The sequence below is a fragment of the Littorina saxatilis genome, unplaced genomic scaffold, assembly GCF_037325665.1.
Source record: "Littorina saxatilis isolate snail1 unplaced genomic scaffold, US_GU_Lsax_2.0 scaffold_395, whole genome shotgun sequence".
NCBI classification, from domain to species: domain Eukaryota; kingdom Metazoa; phylum Mollusca; class Gastropoda; order Littorinimorpha; family Littorinidae; genus Littorina; species Littorina saxatilis.
Window position 1 is genome coordinate 2,421 of NW_027127436.1, and position 12,086 is coordinate 14,506.

At 40.1% G+C, this 12,086-nt stretch overlaps 1 protein-coding gene across 1 annotated transcript in view; it reads right to left on the minus strand.

Annotated features, from left to right (window-relative positions):
- Nucleotides 1-728: 728 nt before the first annotated feature.
- Nucleotides 729-12,086, minus strand: part of LOC138955896 (sperm-associated antigen 17-like) — a gene marked incomplete at its 3' end in the record, with an annotated part of 106,398 nt that continues 95,040 nt past the window's right edge. Inside the window, 7 exon segments of the mRNA XM_070327404.1 lie at nucleotides 729-782; nucleotides 1,198-1,358; nucleotides 1,855-2,231; nucleotides 8,493-8,795; nucleotides 9,371-9,576; nucleotides 9,906-10,041; nucleotides 11,245-11,459. Coding sequence (XP_070183505.1) covers nucleotides 729-782; nucleotides 1,198-1,358; nucleotides 1,855-2,231; nucleotides 8,493-8,795; nucleotides 9,371-9,576; nucleotides 9,906-10,041; nucleotides 11,245-11,459 — 1,452 coding nt within the window.

A 12,086-nucleotide genomic window follows, 5' to 3' on the forward strand; every position in this document is an offset into this window, starting at 1 on the left:
CACTTGGTCTTGTGCTTGTTTGTACATATGAAGGGGGATAAGGCACTTGCAGGTCTGCACATAAAGTTAACCTGGGAGATCAGAGAAATCTATACCCTTAACCCAGCAGGTGCAGCAATAAATTGAACACTCAGACAACCTCCCACATTGGACTGGAGGCTGACGTCTTATCCATTGGGCTTTTGCGCCTGTCTTTTTCTGTTCATTTTGACATTATTATTTGTTTGTCCGTCTACTCCAAAGACAACTAGTGAATGTTTCTTAATGTTTTCTATTTAATACTATTTTTGTTTGAACACTGCACTGCTGAGAAACCAATTACAGCCTACAGCTGAGAAACCAATTACAGCCTACAGCTGAGAAAAAAAAGGCTTAGATGTTCCAATAACTAACCTTTTCATTTTTCTTTTTTTAATCTTTTTTTTAATTTTATCGATGTATTCAGTTTGGCTCAAGTCAAGCACCAATATGGTAACCAAGTCTAAATTAAGCCAAACCTGTGGCATATATTACTACCCACAAGAAAAAAAAAATCTATTCCAATTGAACTACAACAGCACAAAAGAACTGATTTGCAAGCATAACTGCTACTTTCAGTAAGCACTGTACATATTCTGTCAAACATACAAAAGTCCAAGAAGGGAAAATTCTGTAATGAAAACTTAGCAAGCAAACAATAAAACGTCAATCTTGAAAATTGTTGAAATGAAAACTTAAGGGAGCCTCACCGGGATCATAAACATAACCTACATACTCCTCGTTGGGGGTCATGGAAACCTCCACTGCAACATCAGGTACAACTTGACAATGAAGGATGACTGAAGAAGAAGATTCAGCTTTTTTGCTCTTCTTGTTTCTTGTCTTTTTTCATGTGATGTAACCTTCTTTTCATTTGTGTGTGTGTGTGTGTGTGTGTGTGTGTGTGTGTGTGTGTGTGTGTGTGTGTGTGTGTGTGTGTGTGTGTGTGTGTGTGTGTGTTTGTTTGCATATATTTGTTTAAAGGCTGCCACTGACGAGAAACCAGTTACAGCCAGCTGCACCCCAAACAAAATCAAAAATCAAACAAATATACACACACAAAAACACATCTACTTAGCACAAGGGAAGAACTTTACGGTAGCAGTGAACGACTTCGTTTCATCACACACAGGGGAAAACATAACAGCACATCAAACGTTTTAAAGCACACAGCCTTACCAACTTCGACAGGGTCAGGTCGCTGTGACTTGGCAGTTGAAAGAAGATCTGCCGCAAGCATTTTCTCATCCTCTGTCCGCGGGTCGTCAACGGCCATCAGTGCCTCAAGGCGTGCACGCTCCATCACATATTCCGCATACTCTTTCAGACCATAGCGTAACCTGAAACCAACAACAGAAGAAATGCATCAGTATATACTCATTTGTCATTGTTCATCTAGCTGTGATTTCCAATTATATATGTTGAAGACTGAAAATGAAATAACTTTGACATTTTTTTAAAACACAGAATTTGCTGTTACATTTGTATACTACTTCTTTCCATAATGTTAAACTCTGTGTTTCAGAGATGGGTCAACTCAAAAGTAACGAGAAATGTTGGATTTCATTCATTCATGCATTCACCGCAAAGACACTCACCTAAACACACTATTCTCTCCCTCTCTTACACACACACACACACACACACACACACACACACACACACACACACACACACACACACACACACACACACACACACACATGCAAACACAGACACACACACACACAGACGCAAACACAGACACACACACACAGAGGCAAAGATACTCACACTCACAAACACTCACATACACACACAACCAACAAACAACCAACACCACATGAACCTCCTCACCTGTCTCTCAACTCTTCAGACACAGGTTTGTACTGCACAAACTGCCTCAGCTCCAGCGCCGTTGGACACTTCAAGATGGCCACCCTCGTCTGGGTTTTGATGGCCGCACCCACAGTCAGACCTTGACCAATATTAGTGCCGAACTTGGGCCCAGGTTTCTTGAACTCTCGGGCAGGGAGCGAGGTTAGGTCGCGCGAGCGGATGCCCTTGGGCACGATGGAAGACTGGTCGTAGTTCTTCATCCAGCGCTCGGAGAGGCCGCCGATGTAAGGTTTGAGGACTGTCATGCCGGTCACGCCTGGGTACTCTGGGAGCGGTTCTTTGAGCACGGCTGTGGCTTGGTTGCGCTCGGCTGAGGTCAGGTACTCAGCAATGTCCTGGAAATTAAGTACAAGTATGTGCAACATGATTGCATACGCACAAAGAAGAATATAAATGTACAGAAGAGTGCTAAACGCACGCATGCAGTTATTCTCACATGTTAATGAACAACACACGACACAAAATATGGTCCTTTATTTTTTTTTTTTTTTTTTTTTTTTTTTTTTTTTTGCCAAGCACATCATTGTGGGGCTTTTAATGAATAACATGCATCCGTCCACTCACAATATATTTTCTTTCATCCTTCAACATTTACCACTCAAAAAGTATATAGTATCAAAATTAATGAAAAACTTTTTTTCTTACTTGTACCCTTAGACAATTTTCCTTGGTTGCCCCAAGATTGTGTTACTATTTGCTTAGACCATAGCTTTTTTTCTTTTTTTTCCGTTGAAATATGTATTTAAAATGCATATCATTATAATTATACACACACAAAAAACACAGTATGACATCCACTATATACATCTTGGTGTAACTTTGGGTCCGTATCTAGAAATGAGAAGAGAAGGAGAAAAAAATAAAAGAAATAAGAATAGAAAAATAAAAGAAATAAAAAAGAGGAATAAAAGTCATAATTTTACATTTCTGATCTGCAATTGCTTTTCGAATAAAACAAAGAGAGGAATTGAAGCCTTTGTTTTTTTATAAATACTTATGCACATTTTAGCAACCAAAATTATACGGTTCAATTCTTTCAACAGGGTTGCTTGCATTTTTCGATTTTTAACACCAAACATAATTTCGTGCACTGTTAACTCTATTTGTTTATCCATATGTACCCAAATATAAAATTCTATCTGTTTCCAAAACTCAATCACCACTGGGCAAAAGAGAAAAAAGTGTTCTATATAATCAACGCTATTGCTACAATATGAACAGACATTGTCCTCCACAACTTTCATTTTACATAACATAATGTTTGTGGGATAAATATTGTGAAGTAATTTCCATTGTAATACACGCAACCTTGTTTCTTTAACCGATTCAAAACTAGTCAGCCAATCTTTCTTATCAATTTCATAATTAAATTTCCTCCTCCAAAAGCCAATTGCACAAGGTTCAACAACTTTCATACTTACTAATTCTTTTCTAAACTGTTGTGCGCTATGTACTTTCTTACCACGATATAAGGGGATATCCATCAAATCAATTTCTTTCTTTCCGTGCATCGTCTTGTGCATTACATTCAGAGCAACAGCACGAACCATGTTATATTCCAAAATTCTCCGTGGGGATTTTCCTAAAACATCACAAATGAACTGATAGGAGACAAATTCGTTTCTGTATAAAACATCATGTACGCTATTAAGACCCTTTCTCGCCCAATCTTCAAAATACAGTACATTTCCGGCATAAGCAAAACATTGGTTATTCCATAAAAGCGGATTAAATAAATTATTATCAATACATAAGCCTACGTTGTTATCAAGCCAGGTTTTCAAAACAATTTTCCAAAATTTGGATTTGACAAGTTCACTCCCCTTTAGTCTCCGAAAATTAACATTTGAATAAAAACATTCACAATTTGAGCCGTACATTGAAAACACTGACTTTGGAACACATTTCCACTTATCCGTGACTTTGCGGGATGTCAGTCTGACAGCCCATTGTAATAAAAATGATGCCTGCATGTGTTTCAAATCAATCATATTTAAACCACCATTTTCGACATCACTACACAATATTATCCTTTTAACCTTTTCAAATGCCTTTTTATTATTTTCTTTCTTTTTCCACAAAAATCTAAACAACAGTCTATTAACTTCTGCTAATACTTTATCAGGGATCACAAATGCCTGCATAAAATAAACAAGTTGGGAGATCAAGAACGTTTTTATTACAATAATTTTACCCATGATACTCAAATTTCTTTTCTCCCATGCCGCAATCAAGCGCTTAACAGACGTAATTCGCTCTGTCCAATTTTCCTCAACGTCAGAGGCTGATATGTCATTACAAAAATAAATTCCCAAAATCTTTAATTTTTTCTTCCAATTGAAATCATAAAAGGTGTCTTGACAATGTTTTTGACTTCCTAGCCACATGGCTTCACATTTTGACAGATTCAACTTTAATCCGGAAACGTAGTAAAAAGAATCAAAAATCAATAAGGCATGTTTTAAATCCGTTTCGCTTTTCAAAAATAACGTTACATCGTCAGCATACAAAGCAATTTTTAACATATCATCCCAAAACCTATCATTTAAACAATTCAAATTCGAAATACCGTTAACATTCTTATTCTGCCTAATCTTAATGGCTACTAACTCAATTGCCAAAACAAAGGCTAAAGGCGAGAATGGACATCCCTGACGGATTCCAGACTCCACTGGAAAATACTCAGACAACCAGCCTGCATAATTAACACAACTCTTGGCATCTTTCATCAAAACTTCGACCCAAGTTACAAACTCCGGGCCAAAGCCAAATTTTTTAAAAACATTTATCATAAAGTCTTTTGAAATACAATCAAATGCATGAAACATGTCGATGGTGACCAAAAGACCTGGTTTATCTTGCACATTCATTTGATCTATGACGTCATCAATCAATCTTAACAAAGATGAAACTTGCCTCCCTTTAATATATCCAACCTGATCAGGATTAATCACATTATGTACAACTTTGTTCATGCGTAAAGCCAGACACTTCGCCAGTAATTTATAATCACTGTTTGTTAGCGAAATTGGACGCCAATTATTTAATTCATCTCTCGGAAGGTTTTTACCTTTATGAATTAACACAATGACAGCATTTCTTTGAGACGCAGACAAACTACCATTATCAAATGCTGCTGAAAAAGAACGTGATATAAATATACTCACTCGAGACCAAAATACTTTAATAAATTCAATTGTAATGCCATCAGAACCTGGGGAAGAACCATTTTTCATTTGTTTTAGTGCGTGCAACAGTTCATTAGCAGTTAGAGAGCCCTCGCAGCTGTTCTTATCTTCGTCGGAAAGAGAAGGAACGCTGCAGCCTTGCAAAAAATCGTCAACATTACCAACATTATCTACTATATCTATTTTCTTTCTATACAAATTCATAAAATACTTTTTTTGCACACTGTGTATTTGTTTTTGATCTGTACACACTCGCCCTTCATCATCTTTCACGCGATCCATAACCTTTGCATTTGCACGTGCTTTTTCCAGACTCAAGAAATATTTTGTGTTTTTCTCCCCTTCCTCGACCCATTTAGCGCGAGCTCTAACCTGAGCGGCTCGTGCCCTTTTTATTTCCATTAACTCGAGTTGCATTTTCACGTGTTCACGCTTTGCTTGGGTATCATTACAGTTAGGATTCTTACTCAAGTAAACGTCTAAATCATTCAGTTTATTACACAAATCTGCAACTTCATTTCTCCTTTGACACTGTTTATTTTTGCTATAATTAATGGTAAACTCTCTAATTTTAACTTTTAACATTTCCCAATCCAGTTGACAATCCAATTCTTCGCTACAAAATCCTTCAATAAAAATATTCATTTCATTAACATAATCAATATCTTCCAACATCAAATTATTAAACTTCCAATAACCTTTGCCTCGTACAATCTCACTTAATATGGTCCTTTATGGCACTGCCTCTGCCAAATGGAATCCTTACATTGTTTTCATGTTTCACAATGTTGCTAGCTGCCATAATGCTTTCTACAGCAGTCCCTCTCATGAACGGACACCCTTGGGCCATAGCAAACTGTCCGTACATTGCAGGTGTCCGGTCACGGGAGGGGTGACCACACCACCCCCTCCCCCATACACTCACACAGAGACACACAAACAACAGGATTGAGTCTATGCTAATCACTTCTTGTGGCTACTAAACAATAACAATAAACTCCTAATACTTCTTTAAACGTTCTGTAAAAATGATTTGTATGAAAAGTGTTGAAAAGAAGAGATAAAATAAATCCTTAAGGCAGTGAACACACTCACCATGCACTGAAATACGAAAGCAGCCACATAAACACAGCACAGAGGAGCGTGTGCAGATGCTTTACAAGAATAAGCTTGAAAACCAGTTTGAATAAATAGCAGCAGTACACGTGCACTGAAGTTATCAGTGACTGTCATCACGCCATTGCGGCTGTGATCTTTGTACCAAGAGCCGGACTGCTCTGTTATCGATTTTGTTGTGGTGAAAATTCGACGATGGTCTGTCCGTACATTGGAGGTATGACCTGCTGTTGGGACCGAAAATGAGTGTCCGCGTCCACGTTTTGCAGGTGTCCGTTTAAGGGAGGGCAAATATAGAAGGAAAACACTCCGTGCCGAGCAAATGTGTCCGTACATGTCAGGTGTCCGCTCACGCCGGGGGCCGTACATTGCAGGGACAACTGTATGTGCTTCATAGCTTGACTCAGGGACGTAGCACCCGGTAGGGCATGTAGGGCGACCGCCCGACCACTTTTTCCGTAAAAAAAAAAAAAAAAGAGAGAGAGAGAGAGAGAGAGAGAGAGAGAGAGAGAGAGAGAGAGAGAGACAATGACAATGACAATGACAATTCTTTATTTTACGAGGGTAACAGAATAAGCATTGGTATACTTTTTTGCATCTGGCCCTCGCCCTAAAGAGGGACTAAATCTACTATAATAACTACTACTACATACTTACATAATTAGTAAAACAGTATAAGTTTATGTACATAAGTGCATTATATGAAACATTGTAGTTTATAAATGTTCATGACAAGGTGCAAAGTAAAAATTTGCAAGTCAATTAGAGTCAGAATACTATATGCAATAGTACATCAACTCTGTAAGACAATGGATATTATGCAGAACATCATAATTTCGTGAACAAAACAATAAATCAAAAGTGAGTGACTGTGTCCCAAAGGACATAACAATCAAGAATATACTATTTTCATTAAATGGGATATATATTTGTTTTTGAAAGAATCTGTGCTGGTGAGAGAGAGAAAGAGAGAGAGACAGAGAGAGAGAGAAAGAAAGAGAGAGAGAGAGAAAAAGAAAGAGAGAGAGACAGACAGACAGACAGACAGAGAAAAAGAGAGAGAGAGAGAGACATAGACAGAGAGAAAGAGAGAGAGAGAAAAAGAGAGAGAGAGAGAAAGAGAGAGAGAGAGAGAGAGAGAGAGAGAGAGAGAGATCTACCAACAGAACACCCCACGTAGTATTCACGCGATGGCATAAGGTCGGTTTTTTTTTTTTTTTTTGTGTGTGTTAGTCTTGGTCAACTGCTGGAATAGGATGACGTCTTATTTTGACGAGAACGTCACACGTGACGAGTTCCGTCAGGCCATAAAAGTATTGGCGCCAATTTAGTGAAAATTGCTTCTTCGTCCGTCTGCTCCCATGAGAAACAATGGAGGTAAGAAATGTTTTGTATATTCTGTGTGTGAAGCTGGGGTCAGACTGAGGGGTGAGTGATTGTGTGTCAACCGTAAGTACGCCATAACAATTGAGTAACACAGTAACTTGTGGGGTTAACAGTGTCACATGAAACAACATGTAGAGAGAGAATTGAACAATGGACACAAGTGTGCATCCTGGTTGTGATAGATCGAAAACGCGCTAAAAATATTCTGACAAATCCCTCTATTTTTCAGTCATCACTCAGGCTGCCAATGTTGATGGCTGGACGGATCAATAAATTGCTTGTTTAGAAGTAAACCAGTTTGTCAATCCTTGCTTTTTAACACACTAGACAATAATGAAGACGAAAGTCATTTGAAGTAAGTGCTCATCACATTCAACGTATCGGAATTTAGATATAAATGTAAGTCGATTGATAATCACTGATACATTCACCAGCCCGTTGTTTGGTGGAGGATGGAAAGATGATTAGATGGAACTGAGCTCAGAAGGCACGAAATTGCATCATGTTTTCTTTCTTTTTTAGACCATTACAAGGGGACGGGAAGGGGGGGGGGGGGGGGGGGGCGGTAGTGTAAGCCCCATATTTCCTTAGCTGTCTCAGCATTTTGTCTTCCATTTTTTTCCGCCCTACCACTTTTATTAGGTGTGCTACGTCCCTGTGACTACAGAACTTTGAGCAAGGTTAAACCCAGGATACATGCGCTATATGAATATTATGCATTATTACTATTATCAATAATGGTAAAAACCCATAAGAAATCCTGAAAGATAATATAATAAAACCTCTGTTTTCAGACCTCCAAAATTCTGAGAAAATCAGGTCTTTTAATGGAGGTTTTCCCTTTTTGACTTTTTCTACCCCGCCATTCAGGCAGCCATACGCCACTTTCGGGGGAGTGCAACCCACCTGATATCTGAGCAGCTCAGTACCACTGCCGTCAGCATGCACGATGAAGAACCTGGGAGCGTGCTGTCCATAACGATGCAGCTTCTTTTCCCCAATTTGCTGCTGCTCGTCACTGTTGTCCGACAACTCATCGCCGCCGTTAGGCGGCAGGACGCAGAAGTCCCCGGAACTCTTGACGTTAAAGACGTTGCCGTCTGGGTCCACGGTCTCGCAGATCACGTCGGCGTTGTGTCGCATCACGTACTGCAGGTCGCGCTCTGGTAGCAGCTGCTCCATGTTCTTGTTGGGACGAGGGTTGTACACCTGGTGGGGAGAAAATAGAGAATAAACTACTTGACGATGATGACGAAGATGTTATTCATTATGATGATTTGTATGCACTCAAATCAATGACTTATGTTTATGGATTGCACTGTGTCTATAAAATGACAAGACAGGTCAAATATGGAAATCAGAAAACACTGCCTCACTCGATCTTTTTCTCTCTCTCTCAATATCTTAATTTCCCTCTCTCCATCTCTGTCTGTCTTGTCTTTCTCTCTGTCTCCCTCTTTCTCTCTATTCTTCTGTCTCCACACCCCTCTGTCTTTCTCTGCATGTCTGTTTGTCTCCTCTGTCTGTTTGTCTGTCTGTCTGTCTGTCTGTCCCTCTTTCTGTGTCTGTCTCTGTCTGTCTGTCTGTCTGTCTGTCCCTCTTTCTGTGTCTGTCTCTGTCTGTCTGTCTGTCTGTCTGTCCCTCTTTCTGTGTCTGTCTCTGTCTGTCTGTCTGTCTGTCCCTCTTTCTGTGTCTGTCTCTGTCTGTCTGTCTGTGTCTGTCTGTCTTTCTCCCTCCCTCCCTCTCAGATAAATTAACCAAAGATGTTAGCTTGGAGGACTAACCATGGATCCTTCAGTGTCCACCTCCACACGGCCGCCTCGTGCATGGTGCAGGATGTAGTAGCCATCAGGGAAGACGTTGATGCTGGTGCCAGAGCCAAATACTGTCAGGTTCTCTGATGTGGCGCAGTTGAACTCCACAGTGGCGTACGCAGGGCACTCGATCTTTACAAACTTCAGCGTCATAGTGATCACATCAGAAGGCTCTCCTGCAAGTGTTGAAAAAGTGCAGAGATTTGAGGGTTTGTTTTACAAAACTAAACAAATGAAATGTCAAATACAATTATGACCAGATTTCAGAATCAGACAGGCAGAGAAGAATAAGAATCATCGTAGCCTGTCTTGGCTAAAGGAGGAGTTGAATATTATGACATCTGTTTGACTTAAAACCTAAACCTACGCAGATGCAACTTTGTACACTAACCGATTGAAATTGATTTTATCAACATGCTTTGCCCTGATAATATAACCGTAAAGGGAAGCTGCTGAAGAAGATTAAATAACCTGCAAGTCTTAGCAAAGACTTAAATTGTATTACCTGTGTTGTCCTCCCCTACAGGCACCTGAGTGTCACGGTAATAGGTGGTGATGCGTGTCCCGTCGCTGTGTTCCACCACTGTCGTCCCATCAGGGTAGCTCACTGTGATCACATGGTCATCACGCGTCGCCATGGTCTAAAAAATGATTTGTAAAAGAGTGATTAGTTCACCTGAGTAATCAAAAAAAAAAAGAACAAAACATGAAAAGTTTAATCTTCTAATCTTCTTTGAGGAGGGGTGGGGTGAAAGAATTATAGCTGAACACTATATATGTGAAATGTTCAGCCTGATAGGTCACAACAATTCCCGATATGAAGTAGCAATTCTGTCTGACCTATTACCTGATGCATTTCATAGCAAATTTCAATGCCTGAAAAAATACACATTCACTCAAAACTGTACTGAATACTAAACTTTTTCTGCAAAAATTCAGGTTTCTTTCTCAATGAGGAAAGCGAGCTACCTTGCAGTACAGCGCTACCCAATATCACTTTTTTTTCTTCTTCAAATTAAAGAATAAATATTGGGTCCCACCCATGCACATGTACCTTTTTTGTATCAGGGTCAGAAGCCAAGATCATCAATCAATCAATCAATATGAGGCTTATATCGAGCGTATTCCGTGGGTACAGTTCTAAGCGCAGGGATTTTTAAAAAAAAATTTTAATTTTAAATTTTTTTTAATTTAAATTTTTTTTTTAATGCAATTTATATCGCGCACATATTCAAGACGCAGGGATTTATTTATGCCGTGTGAGATGGAATTTTTTTACACAATACATCACGCATTCACATCGGCCAGCAGATGTGTGTGTGGATGTGTGTGTGTGGATGTGTGTGTGTGGATGTGTGTGTGTGTGTGTGTGGAAGTGTGTGTGTGTGTGTGTGTGTGTGTGTGTGTGTGTGTGGATGTGTGTGTGTATGTGTGAGTGTGTGTGTGTGAGTGTATGTGTGAAACATACTTATTCCAAGTCACACGGGTATTTTGGTGGACATTTTTATCTATGCCTATACAGTTTTGCCAGGAAAGACCCTTTTGTCAATCGTGGGATCTTTAACGTGCACACCCCAATGTAGTGTACACGAAGGGACCTCGGTTTTTTGTCTCATCCGAAAGACTAGCACTTGAATCCGGCCACCACCATGACGGGCTTAAGCTCTTCAGCGGTGCCATCAGGAAATGGAAATTAAGGTCGCTTTCTCACTGGAAAAAGCGAGCTGCGTTACAGTGCGGCGTTACCCAATTGTCAATTTTTTTTGTTTAAATTTAAATTAAAAGAAAAAAATTCAAAAAAAATATGAAGACATTTTTTTTCTTGGGTTCCACTGCACGTGTACCTGCTTTGTGTCAGGGTCAGAAGCAACACAGATCATGACGGGCTTGAGCTCCTCAGCGGTGCCGTCAGGTTTAGTCTTGCAACGCTCTCCATTGGGGTAGGTGATGGTCCAAACTCCGCGCTTCTCTTCCTCCTCAGGGGAATTCTGACCTGTTGGAGCTGTATCGACTCCCTTCTCCATAACAACCCCTCTTCCTTTGCCCGAGTTGCGAGTTCCTGCATAGATCAGCATTTAAAGTTCTTGTCGCAGGAAATTCTACTGTTCAAACCTTTCGACAAATTCAAGAACAGTGGAATCCCTCCTTTGAGACCAATTATTTTGTGTATGTGTACAAATCTGGTCCTAATAGGGGGGAGTTATCTTAAATAGAGGGTAAATTTACAGAGGTTGTCAACAGAAAATCTGTGAAAGCAAGGTTTTACAAGTGATTGTGTGTAGGTTGGGGGGGGGGGTCTTAAAATAAGGGGGGCTTAAACACACACACATCCACATCCACACACACATCCACATGCACACACACATCCACACACACACATCCACACACACATACACATCCACACACACACATACACATCCACACACACACATACACATCCACACACACACATACACATACACATCCACACACACCCACACACATCCACACACACACACATCCACACACATCCACACACACACCCACCCACATCCACACACACCCACATCCACACACATCCACACACACATCCACACACACACATCCACACACACACATCCACACACACACATCCACACACACACACACACATCCACACACACACACACATCCACACACACATCCACACACACACACACACACTCAC